This window comes from Solanum lycopersicum, chromosome 8, assembly GCF_036512215.1.
Source record: "Solanum lycopersicum chromosome 8, SLM_r2.1".
Classification (NCBI taxonomy): Eukaryota; Viridiplantae; Streptophyta; class Magnoliopsida; order Solanales; family Solanaceae; genus Solanum; species Solanum lycopersicum.
In genome coordinates this window covers 47,764,599-47,784,484 of record NC_090807.1, presented here as the reverse complement: position 1 = coordinate 47,784,484, position 19,886 = coordinate 47,764,599, and the positions used below count along the sequence as shown (strand labels likewise).

Genomic DNA, 19,886 nt, shown 5'->3' with positions numbered 1-19,886 from the left:
TTATTTAAATAAACTAATATTTCTTAATTATATTTTTTGTATATATATATATATATCTTCTTTTTTTTTACAATCAAAAATAAACTTTTCTAAATAAAATTATATTTATGTTGTTTATTTTTATATCTTTTAAATAAAATTAATGAAAATAATAAAAAGTCAAAATATATTTAATTTAGATTGATAAAATTATTTATGCTTTAAATATTAGTGTTAAAATTAAATTCGGTCAAAAATTACGTGTCTACACTACTAACCACATTCAACAAAATCAAAAGACTTTCCAGGACACTACTAATCACATTTTACAAAGTAAAAAAACTTTTCATGCCTTTTACAACAACAAGGATTCCAAATAGTGAACTTAAAACAACACTCTTTATAACTTAGAGTTACAATCTATAAATTCTACCAACAACAATTCTTAAAAACAAAAAATTAAAATCAACAGTATCTTCAATAAACTATACCATGTCATTCCAAATGGTCTACAACTTGAATCCAACTCTTCTTCTTTATCAAGCAAGGTCGGACATAAAACTCTATCAATGCTCGAAGTCAAACCTAAGAAGAAAAAATATTTTTAAAGTATTAAGAACTGAAAAAAATGTTAAAATTACAAGTCATCAAGAAGTTTGATACCATTTATTTTGTTCCATAACAAAGTACGATCACACATCAAAGCTTTCAAAGTCGTAGGATGGAGTCTACTGCAGTGTGAATTAATCAACCTTCCACTAGCACTAAGTGTCAATTTAGAAGCAACAATACACGTGAATGACTAAGAGGTCACGAGTCAATTTTTGTAAAATAGAAAATTGCAATCCGTTTGTCTTCCACCAACTTAAATTGTCAAATGATGGATTTTGAGGCAACAAACATTCTTCTAAGTACATATCCAACTCTGATTTTGTCTTTGCATTAGCACTACTGGAAACAACAAATTTGTCAAAGCTTGATAGTTGATCACTTTCCGAAAGGCAAATGGCTTCATTTGAACTAGATGTTTCAACTAACTCATGTGGATAAAATATTCTACTCTTGTACTCTTTAAATAAGCATCACACATCACAGTGAGTACGAACTTCTTAAATTTTACTTAAAGCTTCTTCACCATAAATTAGTGGAAGATAGATTCAACTAACTTCATTTTATATCTCAGATAAAAAATCGCAGCTACTTCCATAAATATATTCATATCATTTCAATATTTTAGAAACTTTAATAACATTGCTTCTGCCATATTTTTCATTAAAAGATTGGAACTTCTTATCAATTCTCCTAATTCAAGCTTAACTTCACAAATTTAAAAAAATATTGACTTGAAGTAGGATACTGAATTCCTGAAAGTTGTTCAGTAATATGATAAATGAGCTTCAACTTGCCACAAACATCCTCTGTTTCACTCCATTGCTCTTCGGTTAGAAAACAACGATAATTGACATCTGTTGACTCAACTTCTGAAATACCTCTTTGTATTCAATTGCAGTTCTCAACATTAAAAATGTTGAGTTCCAACTCATTGGACAATCATACTCTAACTTTTTGGTACAGAAAACATGTAGCAAGCATGCAAATTCTTCAAATCTTTCAACTCTTCTCGATAACCCTGTCAATATAGGACAATGTTACACACACTTTTAATACTATCTCCTATCACCTTCAGCCCTCTTGCACACTTAAATTTAAGATATGTGCAACACAACACACATGAAGAACTCGCCCCATCAATAACAAATCTTTTTTGCCAAGTTCCTTATCTAACAAGGTCATCATAACATTGTTAGTGCTACAATTATCAACTGTAGTTGTTGATATTCATCTTTCAAGATTCCACTCTAACAAACAATTGAGCAATGCACCACACAAAGTATTCTTATCATGAAGAGAAGGAACATAAATAAATCTTAAATATGACTTTGAAGCCTCCATGAGTCGTCAATAAAATGTGTTGTAATAGCCATGAACCCTTTTTTGTTGTTGTTTTAGGTCCACATGTCAGTTGTTATTGTAATTCTATATGTGAGTGTTTCTAGTAACTTAGACTTTTTAGATTTCAGATTGTCAAAAATCTTCAAGATATCATATTTGGTTGTGTTTCTTGACACCATTTTGATCAAAGACTGGAGACTAACAACAAACTTTCTAAATCTCACGTGATCAACTATATATAGTGGATACTCATGCAAAATAATGACATGAGCAAGTTCTCTTGAAAAGTCTTGATCAAAGTATTGTTGCTGTCATCATTGACTTCCGAACGACCTTCAATTGTCAATTTAGTTTGCCTTTCTGGGACATCTATGGAATGTTCTAACATAGATTTGTCCCACAGTTTCTAGTCGATTTGATACGAGCATTACAATACCTACAAACACTTAAATTGACACCATCAATCAAAATTGGTATAAAATGTTGACAAGCTTAGAAGTAAATCTTCTTTGCTCAATTTCAATAAGTTCATTAGTAGCTTCATTTATTTGTGAAGGCATTTGACTCTCATTTTCAATAAGGACAATATCAGAGGATGAAAAAGTTGAATAGTGCTCATCTTGAGAATCCATCAACTTACTGTAAGAAAATCAACAAAAGAAAATATTAATAAGAGAAAAACAAATTATTAAGAGAAAAACAAATTATTACTAGTACTATAAGAAGATCAGCAAAAAGAAACAAAACATACAAAATCAATCCGATCAAAATATATGTAGTAAATTTACATAAATTTTACAAAATCAAAATCGAGTAACAACATATTGTACAAGACACGAACAAAAATAACTAGATAAACTCATCCAATTATACTATGTGAAACTAGAATTAACCATTAACAGAATAGAAAATAGATTGTTCTAGAAAACATACTTAGCGGACGTTGAAACTGCTTTATGGATAATGACTCTTTCAGCCGAGCAATAAATTAAGATGTTGGAGAAGAATCACTTGTAATACGAATAATAGTACATTACGAAGAATCAACAGAGGAAAAGGTAGTAGAAACACTCACCTTTCTAATGGTTGCATTAATATACTTTATTGCGTAATGAGGAATGTATTATTAATACCATAGATTTTTAGACATTATGTCACGATCCAAAACGAGCCGCGAGTGGCACCCACATTTATCCTCTTATGTGAGCGAACCAACCAATCTAAACCCCAAATCATTTACTAATAATTGAACCATAATGAACAAAATACAATGCGGAAGACCTAAAACTCATTAATATAACCAATAAATAACTTCTAAAATTCAATCGTACTATTCCAAGAAACTGGAAGTCATCACCACAAGAACATCTATCCTCAAATCAATAAATCTAAGAGTATCTAGGAAGCTAAAATAAGTAAACAAATGGTCCATGTCTGAACTTCAAGGACATCAAGACATAAATGAGAGAGAATCCAGTCCGAGCTAGGAACAATAGCTCACCCTGAAATCTGACGTGATGAAGACTGGCTAGAGTTGCGATTGAGTTGAAGTCGATGGTACGTTTGCTGCACTCCACAAATAACAAAGAAAGAAACATACAAGTAGGGGTCAGTACAAGCACAAGTACTGAGTAGATATCATCGGCCAACTCAAAATAGAAATCAATATATATTAAATAATAGTATAAAATCAACCATAATACTTAACAGATGACAACAACAAGTACAAGGATCATTTATAACAACCCAAGCACATCTATGAGGACTCAAGCCTCCACACCATACTCACTTAGGAATTAGATTCTTCAAACCTGAGTATATTAGAATAATTCAAGATTCATTCTCTTTGTTCTTCTTGTGTCAGAACGTGACACTCCGATCCTCTACTACTATGTGTCGGAACGTGACACTCCGATCCTCTACTATCCTGGTGTCGGAACGTGACACTCCGATCCCCTACTATCCTGGTGTCGGAACGTGACACTCTGATCCTCTACTATCCTGGCGTCGACACGTGACACTCCGATCCCCTACTATCCTGGTGTCGGAACGTGACACTCCAATCCCCTAATTCTACGTGTCGGTTCGTGACACCCGATTCATTAACCTCATTCTTTTTAATTCATCAAGCCTTCTTTTATATCAAGGAATCATCATTAATAGAGTGGATTTAAGTCTTTAAGATTCAACAGCCTCATCATGCTAATTCATCACAATTATATAATCATATCATGCAACCACACAATTAAGCATATAGAAGACTTTACAATACTACCCAATACATACCAATCGCTATTTAGAGTTTACTATGAGATAGCATAAACCATAACCTACCTCCATCGAAGAATCGTGATCAAGCAAGCTATCCCCCAAAACCTTTGCTTTCCTCTGCGTTCTTCTCTTTCTCTCGCTCGTTTCTCTCTTCTTTTCTTTGCTCTTTCTATTTTTCCTTATTCAAATTCTTTTCTTTTACCCTAATTATCATCTAATTAAGTATAAAAGATGTTAAAAGTAACCCACTATTTATTTCAAGGTTATGTCCTTTAACCCCCAAGTAATTGAATTATTAACATTAAACCACTAACTTTATAATCATAAGCAGGAATAGTCCAAAACACCCCTTTAAAAACTTTAGAAGAAATCCGACCCAGTCAGGGTTACACAGCCTGTGACGGTCCATCATGACTCTGACGGTCCATACTGCAGGTCCGTCACAAAGTTCAGAGAGTTAATTCTGTGGAATGATTTGTGACGGTCCGTCGTGCAAACGACGGTCCGTCCTGCCATTCTGTCGTGAAGTTCAGAGAGTCGATCTCAGTACCCAAATTTCCAGAGTCTAATTGTTTTGGAATGAGACCCCCTCGACGGTCCATCGTGCCCATGACGGTCTGTCGTGGGATCCGTCGACCCAGACCACTATTACCAGAAATAAACTCTACTGCTCAAAACGACTAAACAGGTCGTTACAATAGATACCAATTTACCTATCGTTCGTCCTCGAACGATCACAAGAAGAAAAACAAGGATGAAAAGGAGTACCTGAATTTTTAAACAGGTGTGGACATTTTTCTTGCATATCAGCCTCCTTCTCCCAAGTGGACTCTTCAATTGGCCGATTCTTCCACTGAACCTTGATAGATGCAATCTCCCTTGACCTCAACTTGTAGACTTATCTATCTAAAATAGCAACAGGCTCCTCCTCATAAGACAAATTCTCATCAAGAAGAACTGAATCCCAATGAATGATGTAGTTTCCATCCCCATGGTATCTTTTCAACATAGACACATGAAATACCGGGTGCACTCCTGACAGTCCTGGGGGCAAGTCTAATTCATAAGCTACCTCCCCCACGCGCTTCCGAACTTCAAATGGACCAATATACCTCAGACTAAGCTTACCTCGCTTACCAAACCGCATCACCCCTTTCATGGGCGAAACCTTCAGCAAGACTTGCTCATCCTCCATAAACTCCAAGTCTCTAACCTTTCGATCTGCATATTCTTTCTGCCTACTTTGAGCCGCTAGAAGCTTTTCCTGAATGCATTTCACTTTATCTAACGATTCCCTCAGAAGGTTAGTACCCCAAGGTCTAACCTCAAATGCATCAACCCACCCAATGGGAGACCTACATCTTCTCCCATACAGTGCCTCAAATGGGGCCATATCAATACTTGAGTGATAGCTATTGTTGTATGAGAACTCTGCTAAGGGTAAGAAGTTATCCCAATGACCACCAAACTCTATCACACATGCACGAAGCATATCCTCCAAAACCTGAATCGTTCGCTCAGACTGACTATCGGTCTGAGGGTGAAATGCAGTACTAAGATCCAACCTAGTACCTAACTCGGCATGCAATGTTCTCCAAAACTTAGAAGTAAATTGTGTACCTCTATCTGATATGATGGAAAGTGGAACTCCATGCAACCGAACAACTTCTGAGATATAGAGCCTGGCTAACTTCTCTGCATTGTAAGTCACCTTAACCGGAATGAAGTGAGCAGACTTAGTTAATCTGTCAACAATCACCCAAATAGAGTCATACTTACCCATTGTCTTTGGAAGACCAACCACGAAGTCCATTGCAATTCTCTCCCACTTCCATTCAGGAATGAGCATTCTCTGAAGTGTTCCTCTAGGTCTCTGGTGTTCATACTTTACCTGCTGACAATTCGGGCATTGAGCAACAAACTCAACAATGTCACGCTTCATCCTACTCCACCAAAAATGTTGCTTTAGGTCACGATACATCTTGGTTGCACCAGGATGTATACAATACCTTGAACTATGAGCCTCTGTAAGAATAGTGTGAATCAAATCATCGACGCGGGGTACACATACCCTTCCCTTAATTCTCAAAACACCTTTCTCGTCGATTTTTGCTTCTTTAGCCTCTCCTCGCAACACCTTATCTCGAATCCGGATCAATTTCTCATCAGTAAACTGCTTTCCTTTAATCTTGTCAAGAAAGGAAGATCTTGCCTCCACACAAGTCAACAATCCTCCCTTCTCTAGTACTTCTAGCCTCATAAAGTCATTAGCCAGAGTCTGAACCTCTCTAGCCAATGGGCGTCTAGAAAACTGCAAGTGAGCTAGACTTCCCATGCTCCCTGCCTTTCTACTTAAAGCATCTGCCACAACATTAGCTTTTCCCGGATGATACAAGATAGTGATATCATAGTCCTTCAGTAGTTCCATCCACCTCCTCTATCTCAAATTCAAATCCTTCTGAGTAAAGACATACTGTAGGCTACGATGATCCGTATAGACTTCACACTTAACCCCATATAGATAGTGCCTCCATTGCTTTAATGCAAACACTACCGCAGCCAACTCCAAATCGTGGGTCGGATAATTACGCTCATGCACCTTTAATTGCCTCGAAGCATAAACAATTGCATTTTTCTCTTGCATTAGCACTGCACCCAAACCAGAATAGGATGCATCATAATAAACAATGAAATTCTTACCTTCCACTGGCAAGGTAAGAATTGGTGCAGTAGTCAACAAGGTCTTGAGTTTCTGAAAGCTTTCCTCACACTCGTCCGACCATACAAAGGGAACACTCTGCTTAGTCAAGTTTGTCAATTGGGAAGCAACCGAAGAAAATCCCTTGACAAATCGACGGTAGTAGCTAGCTAAACCAATAAAGCTCCTCACCTCTGTAACATTAGTAGGTCTTACCCAACTCTTCACCGATTCAATCTTAGAAGGATCCACCATTACTCCATCCTTAGAAACCACATGCCCCAAGAAGGACACTGAATCTAGCCAAAACTCACACTTGGAGAATTTGGCATAAAGCTTTTTCTTCCTCAACATTTCCAATACAATTCTCAAATGCTCCTCATGTTCTTCCCTGCTCTTTGAGTATACCAGTATATCATCAATGAATACAATGACAAAGAGATCCAGATATGGCTTAAAAATCCCGTTCATCAGACTCATGAAAGTAGCAGGGGCATTCGTAAGTCCAAAAGACATTACTAAGAATTCATAATGCCCATACCTGGTCCGAAAAGCAGTCTTGGGCACATCCGTTGCCCGTATTTTCAATTGATGATAACCAAATCTCAAATCGATTTTTGAGAAGGTACAAGCACCTTGTAACTGATCGAACAAATCATCGATATGAGGAAGAGGATACTCGTTCTTAACCGTTACCTTATTCAGTTGCCTGTAGTCTATGCACATCCGAAAACTTCCATCCTTCTTCTTCACAAACAAAACAGGAGCACCCCAAGGGGATGCACTTGGTCTAATAAAGCCTTTTCCTAACAATTCTTGAAGTTGGGCCTTTAACTCCCTTAACTCCGCGGGAGCCATTCTATAAGGGGGTATGGAAATGGGGCGAGTACCCGGCTCCAGATCAATACATAAATCAATATCTCTATCCGGTGGCATACCAGGAAGGTCTGCAGGAAACACATCCAGAAACTCACGGACTATCGAAACAGACTCAATTGAAGGTACTTGGGTAGTATCATCCCTGAGGTGTGCCAAGAAAACTAAACAACCTTTACTAACCATTCTCTTAGAATGAAGAAAGGAGATGATACGAACTGGGGTGGAAGTATAGTCACCTCCCACACTAGCGGATCTGTCCCAGACTTGGCCAATGTCACAGTTTTGGCATTACAATCTAAGATTGCAAAGTTTGGAGAAAGCCAAGGCATATCCAGAATTACATCGAAATCAACCATTTCTAAGATAACCAAGTCTACATGAGTATTGCTCCCCATAAAAGTCACAAGACACGACCTATACACCTTTTCAACTATCACAGACTCACCCACCGGAGTAGAAACACAAATAGGCATGTCAAGCAATTCACAATGTAAATTAAGACCAGTAGCAAATGAGGAAGATACATATGAAAATGTGGAGCCAGGATCAAATAATACAGAAGCCATGCAATCACAAACCAAAAGATTACCTGTGATAACAACATCAGATGTCTCCGCCTCAGACCTCCAGGGAAAGCATAACAATGGGCCCTATCACCTGTCTGCCCGTCGCCCCTACCATGTTGCACTGCAGTAGTTCCAGTTGGCCCGTCACCCCGGCCGTTTTGGTGACCACCATTACCTCGGCCACCACGTCCTCCAGAATGACGGTCTCTTCCATGACCACCTCTACCTCTGACTATTGAGGGTCTGTAACTCTGTTTTGGACAATACCTCCTAGTATGTCCAGTCTCCCCACATCCATAACACTCTATGGATTCAAGCATAGGTCTCTCTGAGAATGACGAAGTCTGGGGGTAACCTCCAAACTCAGAGAAATGTTGACCGGTCTGCGGTGGTCCCCCAGCTACAGTCTGTAGTGAAGACTGAATAGGGCGGGCTGGATAACTTCTTGAACTCTGCCCTCTGGAGTAAGAACCACTAAACTCACCTCCCTTACGAAACTTCTTAGTTGTTGATGCCATAGTGAAGTCATCTGGCTTCACTCCCTCCACCTCTATCACAAAGTCTACCACTTCCTGAAAGGATTTTGCTGCAGTAGCTACCTGTAAGGCTTGAATATGCAAATCTGACCTCAATTCCTTCACAAAACTGCGAATCCGCTCTTGTGGACTGAAGCAAAGCTGGGTGACATATCTGGATAATGCACGAAACTTAGCCTCATACGCAGTAACCGACATCCTGCCTTGCTCTAGGCTCAGGAACTCGTCTCTCCTCCTATCCCTCAAAGTCCGGGGTATATACTTCTCCACAAATAAGCTAGAGAATGATGCCCAAGTCATAGGTGGTGTCTGTGCTGGTTGACACTCAACATACGATCGCCACCACATTTTGGCATTTCCCTGAAACTGATAGGTTACAAACTCAACACTGAATCGTTCCACTATGCCCATCTTATGTAGTAACTCATGACAATCAACCAGAAAATCATAGGCATCCTTAGATTCAGCACCCTTGAAGACTGGAGGTTTCAATTTCAAGAACTTACTGAAAAGTTCGTGCTGATCACTCGTCATTATAGGCCCTGTAGTCAATCGAGGAAATGTGCCTATTTCCAATGAGGCATCCATGCGGGGAGCCACAGCAGCTGCATGTTGTACTCCCGGAACCTGAGGTGATGGTGCAGAAAACACTGGAGGTGTCTGGCCATGATGAGATAACCCGCTAAGATAAGCAAGAACCTGGTTAATCATCTCTGGGGTAGGTTGGGGTGGTAATTCCTCATTCTGCACTTGTTCATTCTCCCCTTCCTCACCCTCTCTTAATACTTCCTCAGTCGGTGGAGGAGTCACCGCCCTAGTTTAGATGGGCCAGGTGCTTGTCCTCTGCCTATAGAGGACGTCCTCCCGCGACCTCTACCACGGCCTTTTGCCACTGCTCCTCTTCGAGCTACAGCCCCAGTGGCTGGCTCAGAAGCATCTTGTCTTGCCGGTGTTGGTGTTGGTGCAGTTGTTGCTCTAAATCTAACCATCTGCGAAATAGAGTGAAGATGGTCAGATACCAATTTGTATCACCTAGATACCAATTGGATCCAAGTAATAGCACAAAAGAAAGAAAGAATGGAATTTTCCTAAAGTCCTATAGCCTCTCAAAGAAAAGTAAAGGCGTCCCCCTACCGTTCCTCAAGACTCTACTAGACTCGTTCTTGTGTGATGAGACCAACGAACCTAATGCTCTGATACCAAGTTTATCACGACCCAAAACGAGCCGCGAGTGGCACCCACATTTATCATCCTATGTGAGCGAACCAACCAATCTAAACCCCAAATCATTTACCAATAATTGAACCATAATGAACAAAATACAATGCGGAAGACTTAAAACTCATTAATATAACCAATAAATAACTTCTAAAATTCAATCGTACTATTCCAAGAAACTGGAAGTCATCACCACAAGAACATCTATCCTCAAATCACTAAATCTAAGAGTATCTAGGAAGCTAAAATAAGTAAACAGATGGTCCATGTCTGAACTTCAAGGACATCAAGACATAAATGAGAGAGAATCCAGTCCGAGCTAGGAACAATAGCTCACCCTGAAATCTGACGTGATGAAGACTGGCTAGAGTTGCGGTTGAGTTGAAGTCGATGGTACGTTTGCTGCACTCCACAAATAACAAAGAAAGAAACATACAAGTAGGGGTCAGTACAAGCACAAGTACTGAGTAGATATCATCGGCCAACTCAAAATAGAAATCAATATATATTAAACAATAGTATAAAATCAACCATAATACTTAATAGATGACAACAACAAGTACAAGGATCATTTATAACAACCCAAGCACATCTATGAGGACTCAAGCCTCCACACCATACTCACTTAGGAATTAAATTCTTCAAACATGAGTATATTAGCATAATTCAAGATTCATTCTCTTTGTTCTTCTTGTATCGGAATGTGACACTCCGATCCTCTACTACTATGTGTCGGAACGTGACACTCCGATCCTCTACTACTATGTGTCGAAACGTGACACTCCGATCCTCTACTATCCTGGTGTCGGAACGTGAAACTCCGATCCCCTACTATCCTGGTGTCGGAACGTGACACTCTGATCCTCTACTATCCTGGTGTCGACACGTGACACTCCGATCCCCTACTATCCTGGTGTCGGAACGTGACACTCCGATCCTCTACTATCCTGGTGTCGGAACATGACACTCCGATCCCCTAATTCTACGTGTCGGTTCGTGACACCCGATCCATTAACCTCATTCTTTTTAATTCATCAAGCCTTCTTTTATATCAAGGCATCATCATTAATAGAGTGGATTTAAGTCTTTAAGATTCAACAGCCTCATCATGCTAATTCATCACAATTATATAATCACATCATGTAACCACACAATTAAGCATATAGAAGACTTTACAATACTACCCAATACATACTAATCGCTATTTAGAGTTTACTATGAGATAGCATAAACCATAACCTACCTCCACCGAAGAATCGTGATCAAGCAAGCTATCCCCCAAAACCTTTGCTTTCCTCTGCGTTTTTCTCTTTCTCTCGCTCGTTTCTTTCTTCTTTTCTTTGCTCTTTCTATTTTTCCTTATTCAAACTCTTTTCTTTTACCCTAATTATCATCTAATTAAGTATAAAAGATGGTAAAAGTAACCCACTATTTATTTCAAGGTTATCTCCTTTAACCTCCAATTAATTGAATTATTAACATTAAACCACTAACTTTATAATCATAAGCAGGAATAGTCCAAAACACCCCTTTAAAAACTTTAGAAGAAATCCGACCTAGTCAGGGTTACGCAGCCTGTGACTGTCCATCATGACTGTGACGGTCCGTACTGCAGGTCCGTCACAAAGTTCAGAGAGTTAATTTTGTGGAAAGATTTGTGACGGTCCGTCGTGCAAACGACGGTCCGTCCTGCCATTCCGTCGTGAAGTTCAGAGAGTCGATCTCAGTACCCAAATTTCCAGAGTCTAAGTGTTTTGGAACGAGACCCCCTCGACGGTCCGTCGTGCCCATGACGGTCCGTCGTGGGATCCGTCGACCCAGACAGCTATTACCAGAAATAAACTCTACTGCTCAAAACGACTAAACAGGTTGTTACACATTAGTAATGCAAAATATTGATTTAATACATGCATTGATATGGTTAAAGACACACTTACTCTTCAAAAGTACTTTTACATATTTTTCACAATAATTGTGAATAATACTTTTGTAAATAAATATTTTTATACAATGCGTACAAATTTTAGTACACCAAATCAAACAATGCTTAAGGAATAATTTATGAATGACTAATAAAAATATAACCAATACATGCATTACTAATACACTTAATGGATATTACTTTTATACACTCTACCACATGACCCCTTAAGATTTTTAATAAAAATAATGTATAATAATTTATCGGTTTAGTTATTTCTTCTGTTTGCTTTTTACAAAATCATAACCATCCCAAGTATTATCGACTTTTGAAAATCTAAAATCAAACTGAAACAAATTCAAATAAAATCAGTGTATTTAGTCGATTTGGTTAAGTTAAAAATCAAATCGAACCGTAATCCGAACCAAATCGATTAAAAAACCGCTTCGTATAATAATACCTCGAGCATTGCTTAACTGAATCCATGATAACTCCAATTTTGTTTATCGAGATGCCTATATTCTCAACAAATTTAATTTATTGTTTTCAAATCGAAAAAACTAAACAATCTGAACCAAACCGACAACAATCAAAATCATGGTTATTTTCTTCATTTGATTTTAGAAATTTAAAAACAATTAAATTAATTTACTTTTAATTTCAATCAATAATCTATATAAACAAAATTATAATCACTCCTAATTATATCTATTTATATATTTGATATTTCTAAAATTTTCTCCATAACTAATGCTTAATGCTAAAGGTTGAAAGAATATCTTTATGGGAAAAAGAAAAGTGACCTTTATAGAAGGGAAAATATCAAAACCGAGTTGGTACTAATTCGTATTTCTGGAAAGAATCCAAGGATAAAATCGTCAACAAAAATTCAGCATCCTCTCTTCTATAATCTATCCCTCTCATCACAAAACCCTATCACCCTTTGCTCTCATACGATTTTTGTATTTTCCTAACATTTTTTCTGCAGCTTCGGAAACCCTAATTCCCCCCTCTGAGATTCTTCAAGGTAAAAGCAATTTTCTCACCAAATTCTATTTTACACACGTATTCAGTATTTTTTTCGCAATTGTTTTCTTAGATTTTAGAAACTGATCTTTCTGTTACTGGATCTGGCGTTTTCTTAGTAACAGTAGAGCTAAATATGGGAGAAAACAAGGAGAACGATGCTTATGAGGAGGAGCTTCTCGACTATGAAGAAGATGACGAAAAAATTCCTGATTCTACCACAAAAGTCAACGGCGAGTCGTCCAAAAAGTGAGATCTTCGCTCCACTATTAAATTTTCTGTTTGTCCTAATTAGTATACATTATTCTAACCCTCGATAGTTAGTTGATTGATTAAAGTTTATGCTTTTATGTTTTTTTTTGTTTTCGTTTTTATGTATCTGCTTGAGAGTCTATTTGCTGCTGAAATTTGTTCTTCTCTTGGTTTTGTTAAATCTGTTCGCAACCTGGAAAAAAACCTATATCTCTATTTCTTGTCTTTGTCTTGTTTCCTTAGAGTTGAAAATGATAGTTTTTAATGAGTAAATTACACCTATTTGATTTTTTTTGTTATGTCTGTATTTTTATGTTGGAGTGGTTTATCTGCTTTGACAAATGAGCTTTTTATTTGTTCTCTCTTTATGGGTGTGTGGAATCTAACTGGCCTAGATAGAATGAAATAGATATAAAGGATTAATATAGCCTAGTCTTGGTTGTTTGTGATTGAGCTGCAGCAGGGGTGGACTACTATTTATATATTAGGAAGTCAATTTTGTTTAGTAATGAAAAGAAATGGGTCCTAATATGGTGTATTATGGAGTATTCGTGTAAGTCAATTCCTTGGTGTTAAATACTCTGGTCATTTTTGGTGGATGCAGGGGTTACGTTGGGATTCACAGTTCAGGTTTCAGAGACTTTCTTCTAAAGCCAGAGTTGCTGCGTGCTATTGTTGATTCTGGGTTTGAGCATCCGTCCGAAGGCAAGTTACCTTGTATCTGGGCATTTTTGGTCCTTCCAAACTAAAATTGTTGATATCACTACCATCCTCTTAAAAAAGTGATAGCCAACTAATAATAAGCTTTCTAATACTATTACTTAAACTTATTTGTGATGTGATTGTTGTGAGCATTTTCGTACACATGCTTATTCTTGTAATCTTTGAAGCTGACAAGCAAGATGTTGTAAATACATGTTTGCCTGATTATGCATAGGTTAGAAAAGTATACCAAACAGGGTACTACTAATACATCAAGCTAATGCAAGCATTATTTTCTCTAATACACCAGTGGTATAAGGCACAGACAAAGACAAAGGTTGAGCGCAAGGCATATTCCATGCCTAGCTTCCTCTTGTTTCTGAGTCAAGCTAAAGGGAGGGATATTTTCTGTGCTAAATAGAAGAAAGAACTACCGCATGTTGGATCATACAAGTCTGATATAGTGTCAATTTCTTTTAATGAAAAATCAGTAGTTGCAAAAATGTATTCTTTTGTCTTGTAGTACATATTTATGGACAAGTGTTAGATTTAGAATACCTCTAGTTCTAAAGGGCTTCTTTGTCCTTTATCTTCCCCTCTATTGAGGCCGCTCCTATCTACTCCACAGTATCTACATTCCTAATTGTATCTATCCTAGAATGCTCACACATCCATCTCATTATAAAATTGTCATGTTCTGTGATCTCGTGATAGTCTGGTGAGCTATAATGGTGTAGTTCCCCTGGTCATTTCCCCCCAGATCTTTTGGCTGTTACGTGTCTTGCCAATGTTGAGATACAGTGTATTTTTCTTCCACTGCGTACTTTCCCATATTAAGGAAAAACCTGTGGAACTGTGTTCCATCAATTTCCTTCTTTGCCAATTGGATATCCACTCCAATGGTTATTTTTGTTGTAACTTTATAGGAAGTTTGAGGAATCTAGTCTTTGTAGGAGTGAGGGAGCCCATAAGAGGAGATGGTTTTAATGCAATTGTGATTGTCAGGTCTAACTTTTCCAGTTGATTCTTTTGCATCAACCATTATGCACCTGTGTAGGCTCAATCCTTTATTTTGTGTTGAGCTTGTTAGCTTTCTATGTAACGGGAGCCCAATAGAGGGCATTAGCATTAATGCAATTGTGATTGTCTGTTCTAACTTTTCCACCGGAACCTTTTATTTTGGCATGCATTAACCTTTAGTTACTTGTCGGCTCAATCCTTATATTATGTTGAGCTTGTGTTAGATTTCTATGTAACATATGTAGGAAGAGAAACTATTATATGGTTTGAATTTGGTCATTACTAAGAAATACATACAATAGCAGGGTTTGCTCTCAATTTTTCATTTTAGGTTTGGTATTTTTTTGAAAGGGTTTTTGGAGTGTGGCTTACTAGAAGGTCTCTCTCTCTCTTTTTTTTTGATATACTAAACCACAATCTAGTTAGGTTTTTTTTTGACAATTTCTTTCTAATTTCTGTTTTCAGGTAATTACTCATATCACTACTAATTTGGAGATGTACCATGGTAAAATTTTTAAACTGAAACTGAGGCCTCGTTGCCCCCAATGTGTTTGGTTCATCATCAGTGCAACATGAGTGCATTCCGCAAGCTATTCTGGGTATGGATGTCATTTGCCAAGCTAAATCTGGAATGGGAAAAACCGCTGTTTTTGTCCTTTCAACTCTGCAACAGATTGAACCAGTTGCTGGCCAAGTTGCTGCCCTTGTTCTATGTCACACTAGGGAATTAGCTTATCAGGTACGTGTACTGATCTGAAAGTTTTCTGCTTTTTACAGTTGCAGAGTGTTAGTGGATTATCTAGTTTGCTCAACTTGTGAAAAAATGTTTAATCTGCTAACTGACTACATATCTGCAGATCTGTCATGAGTTTGAGAGGTTCAGCACTTATCTGCCTGATATAAAGGTTGCTGTTTTCTATGGTGGTGTCAACATCAAGCTCCACAAAGAGCTGCTGAAGAATGAATGCCCTCATATTGTTGTTGGAACTCCTGGAAGAATACTTGCATTGGCAAGAGACAAGGACCTGTCTTTGAGGAATGTGAGGCATTTTATACTAGATGAATGTGACAAGATGCTTGAATCACTTGGTATGTCTTAACTAAGCCTTTTCTCCTATTCCCATTCCTAAAATTCCTATTGTCTTCTTTGTTTTGATTCTCAAGTACTTCTTTTACATATGCAGACATGAGGAGAGACGTGCAGGAAATCTTCAAGATGACTCCTCATGACAAGCAAGTCATGATGTTTTCTGCAACTCTCAGCAAGGAGATTCGCCCGGTTTGCAAGAAATTCATGCAAGATGTAATGTCCTGTGGCCAGTTCTTGAATTTAGAAGTCTACCATATTTCCATAATTTCAGCTTTCTGCAGGCGATAGTTGTGAATTTATTTGGTATAATCTTTGTCTCAATTTAATTTTACGGGGGAAGAGAAACAGAGATGAGGTGTCTCAGGAGCTGGTTGCTGTGCTGAAGTGCTAGTTTTCCACTAAGCTTGTAGTTCTTTGTTATCTTGAGTTTGTGTGTCAATCTTTGTATTCCATGTTCTTGTCCTATAGTTAAAGATATCGAGAGGGGTGGGAAAGGTCTTTAGTTGAAATGGGATAACTTGGGGTTTGATGCTTGGAGTTCTAACGGAAGCTTTTTGATAAGCGCTGTATAAACACATTGAGCAAGAATGGGGAATAGTTGGGTGCTTTTACTCTAAGCTGCAAGGAGAAAATTCACAGATGGAGGATCTTCATCCATCGTTCATTTCGTTATCAGATTCCGTTAGCTCACGAAGCTCCTAATATCCTTTACTATAACCTTTATTCCTTTCAGCCAATGGAAATTTATGTTGATGATGAGGCCAAGTTGACCCTGCATGGACTTGTTCAGGTACATCTTGAAGCAAGATCTTTTGCCTTAGTTTTTAGTTATCACAATCTTCCTTAACTTCTGTTTGATGGCAGCACTACATCAAATTGAGTGAGACGGAGAAAAACCGGAAGCTGAATGACCTATTGGATGCGTTGGACTTCAACCAAGTCGTAATTTTTGTCAAGAGTGTGAGCAGAGCAGCAGAGTTGAACAAGTTACTTATGGAGTGTAATTTCCCATCTATCTGCATCCACTCCGGCATGAGTCAAGAAGAAAGGTCTCTCTAACTTTTGCATTTCAACTCCTTTATGTTGTCTGCATATGCAGTCTGGTTTAATCAGTGTCAGTAATATTTATATGCTATCTGTGAGAAGTTTAGTGTCAATGAGACTCTCAGTCCCCAACAAGATCACTTTTTCCCTCAAGGATTGTGGTATTAGTTGTGTGACAAGAACAAGGATCAGAAGCACCCTTAAATTTTTTGCATCTCACTCCAATCTCTCTTTCTTCCTGCGGAGTTATTAACTTGTGCACATGTCATTTCCTCTGATCTGACATTTGCGTGACTTGTAGAAATCATGCTATGCTGCTGTTGACATCTTTCTGTTTGCATGTTATGTAAATTTAATTCTTGCCTTGTCTGCTTGGCAGACTGACACGCTACAAGGGTTTCAAGGAAGGGCACAAGAGAATTCTTGTGGCAACTGATTTGGTTGGTAGAGGCATAGACATTGAAAGGGTGAACATTGTTATTAACTATGATATGCCAGATTCTGCAGATACTTATCTTCACAGAGTATGTCCTGCCTGTCTTGTACTCATTGTTTTAGGTTCTGATTTCATCCAAGGAGTCATATTATTTAATCTTGAATAATATTGGTAGGTGGGAAGAGCTGGTAGATTTGGAACTAAAGGGCTTGCCATAACTTTTGTGTCATCTGCATCAGATTCTGAAGTTCTTAATCAGGTTGAGAGTCCAGACCCTCCTATTTTTCACTCTGTTATGCTTAATAATGCCATCCTCATTTATAGCATTTCTTGTGCTTTACACCTATTGTAGGTTCAGGAGAGGTTTGAAGTGGATATTAAAGAACTTCCTGAGCAGATTGATACTTCTACATACAGTACGTCTTTCTTGATGCTTAGTTCTGAAGCTTTGTTGGATAGTTAAATGTTTGTTTTTTCTCTGACTAATCTGATTGTGAACATAACCACAATGGCTATGAGAAGAAAATAAAGTTGACGGGATAATTCCCATGGCTTTGCAGAGAGGTTATTACAATGTTTTTTGTGATTGATACATGTCACTAGTTAGAATCCTCATTGGTGTTTCTGCAGAGGGGAGTGGATGGTCGTGGCATTTACTGAAATTCAGAAGTGGGAATAGCGATTGCCATAGAAAATGAAATGAATTTGTATATTAGTGCTCCAAATTCTAGAATAATTGCCTCTTATTATTCCATGAGTAGTAAGTTTGGTTTGTGATATGGTACAAATAGTGTTTACTTGCTGATAAAAATAGTTCTTTGTGATGTGGGCACAAAAGGTGAACATATAATTCATCTTCATTCCTTTTTGTTGCTTTTGGGGTATTTTCTAAGTGTAGGTGCATTCTGTGGGCTGTGTAGTTGCTGCCTGCATATTTGTCCATTTGTGTTTGGGAGCTTAATCTGATGCACCTTTGTAATGCAGTGCCATCTTAATGAGAATGAGGTCTTGCAAATGTGCCAGTTGTCTAGCTTGAAGACATGAAGTGGCAATAAGGTTTCTGCTTTGTGTATCTACGTGGTTCTGAATTTGAGCTGATAAAATTTGAAGGATTGTGGAGACTTGTCTGCGTTGGCACTTTCTGGATTTGCTGTACCCTTAATGATTTCTATGCTGTTCCTGCATTAGCATGCAAATTTCTCAATGTTATGATATTTAGTATGAAGAGATGTTGCTAATATCCACTAGAATTATTCTGCATTAGTTTCTTGTACTTGTGCTAGCTAATGTTATATAAGCCAGATTAGTGCTATTTTCCTCATAGGTTGTGCCTGTGCAAAAGTCTTTTGTCAGCTTGTTGGAGGTCTGGTAACATCTCTGCTGCACTTGTAGAATATCAAAGGTTATAGACTTTTGTCTTGGCTGGTGCTTGCTTACTGGTTACCTTTGCCCTTTCCAACCAAACCTCAATAACCTTCTCTGAGTGTAATACAGTGATCAATTTTAACACGGAAAAAATTGAGTGAGCACATAATCACTGTGCATGGTTGAAGTGATAAATGTGTAAAATATATCAACATCATATTAGGCAAATTTATGGAAGTGCTTGGTATGTTCTGTTCATCTTCTTCATGATTGGACAAATGTTAGGTGGATTACCCTTTTTCCCTCTTAAGTAAAAGTTAGCGGTTTTCAATTGTGACTATCACTAACATCTTAGGTATATAAGCTTTTAGCTAGTTAACCCTTTCTTGTTCAATGGATTGTATTTGGATGTCTTGATATACTTACTACCTTTAGTCATATGATTACCGTCAAAGTCGCACCATTCTTTCAAAGATTGTCTTAGTTGAAGTAATTTGTGCAGTCTTGGTATAGTATTTCTGCACATGCATAGCCAAATCTCCTCTGAAGAAAAGGTGGTGAGGTGAAGAGTAATGGACAAGAAGACCAATTACTGGGAAATATTGAAATTCCAGTTGGCCACGATGGCTGCCATTGGGACCTTGCCACTCCATCCAAAGCCAAGATGACTACTTACTTGTAAATCACCAACCTCTTTCCTAATAATTACTCGTGTCCTTTACTAGTTGAGTAAAAAAGAATACATCATCCAAGTTCTAACACAACCATAAATTCCATTTATAAACACCTCAATGTCAGATAAAGGATGACAAGTTTGGATATCTGATTGAGAAGATATGATCTATCTACATTGTTCGGTTATCATACCAAATACTATAAATTCTGTTGTACAATTATTCTACTCTCCGTCATAATATACTTGTCATTGCA

At 37.8% G+C, this 19,886-nt stretch overlaps 1 protein-coding gene across 4 annotated transcripts; it reads left to right on the top strand.

Annotated features, from left to right (window-relative positions):
- The first annotated feature begins 12,842 nt into the window (after positions 1-12,842).
- Positions 12,843-18,912, top strand: LOC101259772 (DEAD-box ATP-dependent RNA helicase 15). Of its 4 annotated transcripts, none has more exons than XM_004244981.5 (12): positions 12,843-13,048; positions 13,167-13,296; positions 13,904-14,004; positions 15,588-15,760; positions 15,879-16,110; positions 16,206-16,324; positions 16,845-16,901; positions 16,976-17,160; positions 17,535-17,679; positions 17,767-17,850; positions 17,944-18,007; positions 18,576-18,912. In XM_004244981.5, the coding sequence occupies exons 2-12, from the start codon at positions 13,184-13,186 to the stop codon at positions 18,584-18,586; spliced, it is 1,284 nt and encodes a 427-aa protein (XP_004245029.1). In that variant the 5' UTR covers positions 12,843-13,048; positions 13,167-13,183; the 3' UTR covers positions 18,587-18,912. The 4 variants fall into 4 exon arrangements, with proteins under 4 accessions (XP_004245029.1, XP_069144046.1, XP_010324987.1 ...); XM_069287945.1 differs by having other exon boundaries at positions 12,874-13,048; positions 15,487-15,760; XM_010326685.4 differs by having other exon boundaries at positions 12,876-13,048; positions 13,173-13,296.
- The last annotated feature ends 974 nt before the right edge of the window (positions 18,913-19,886 follow it).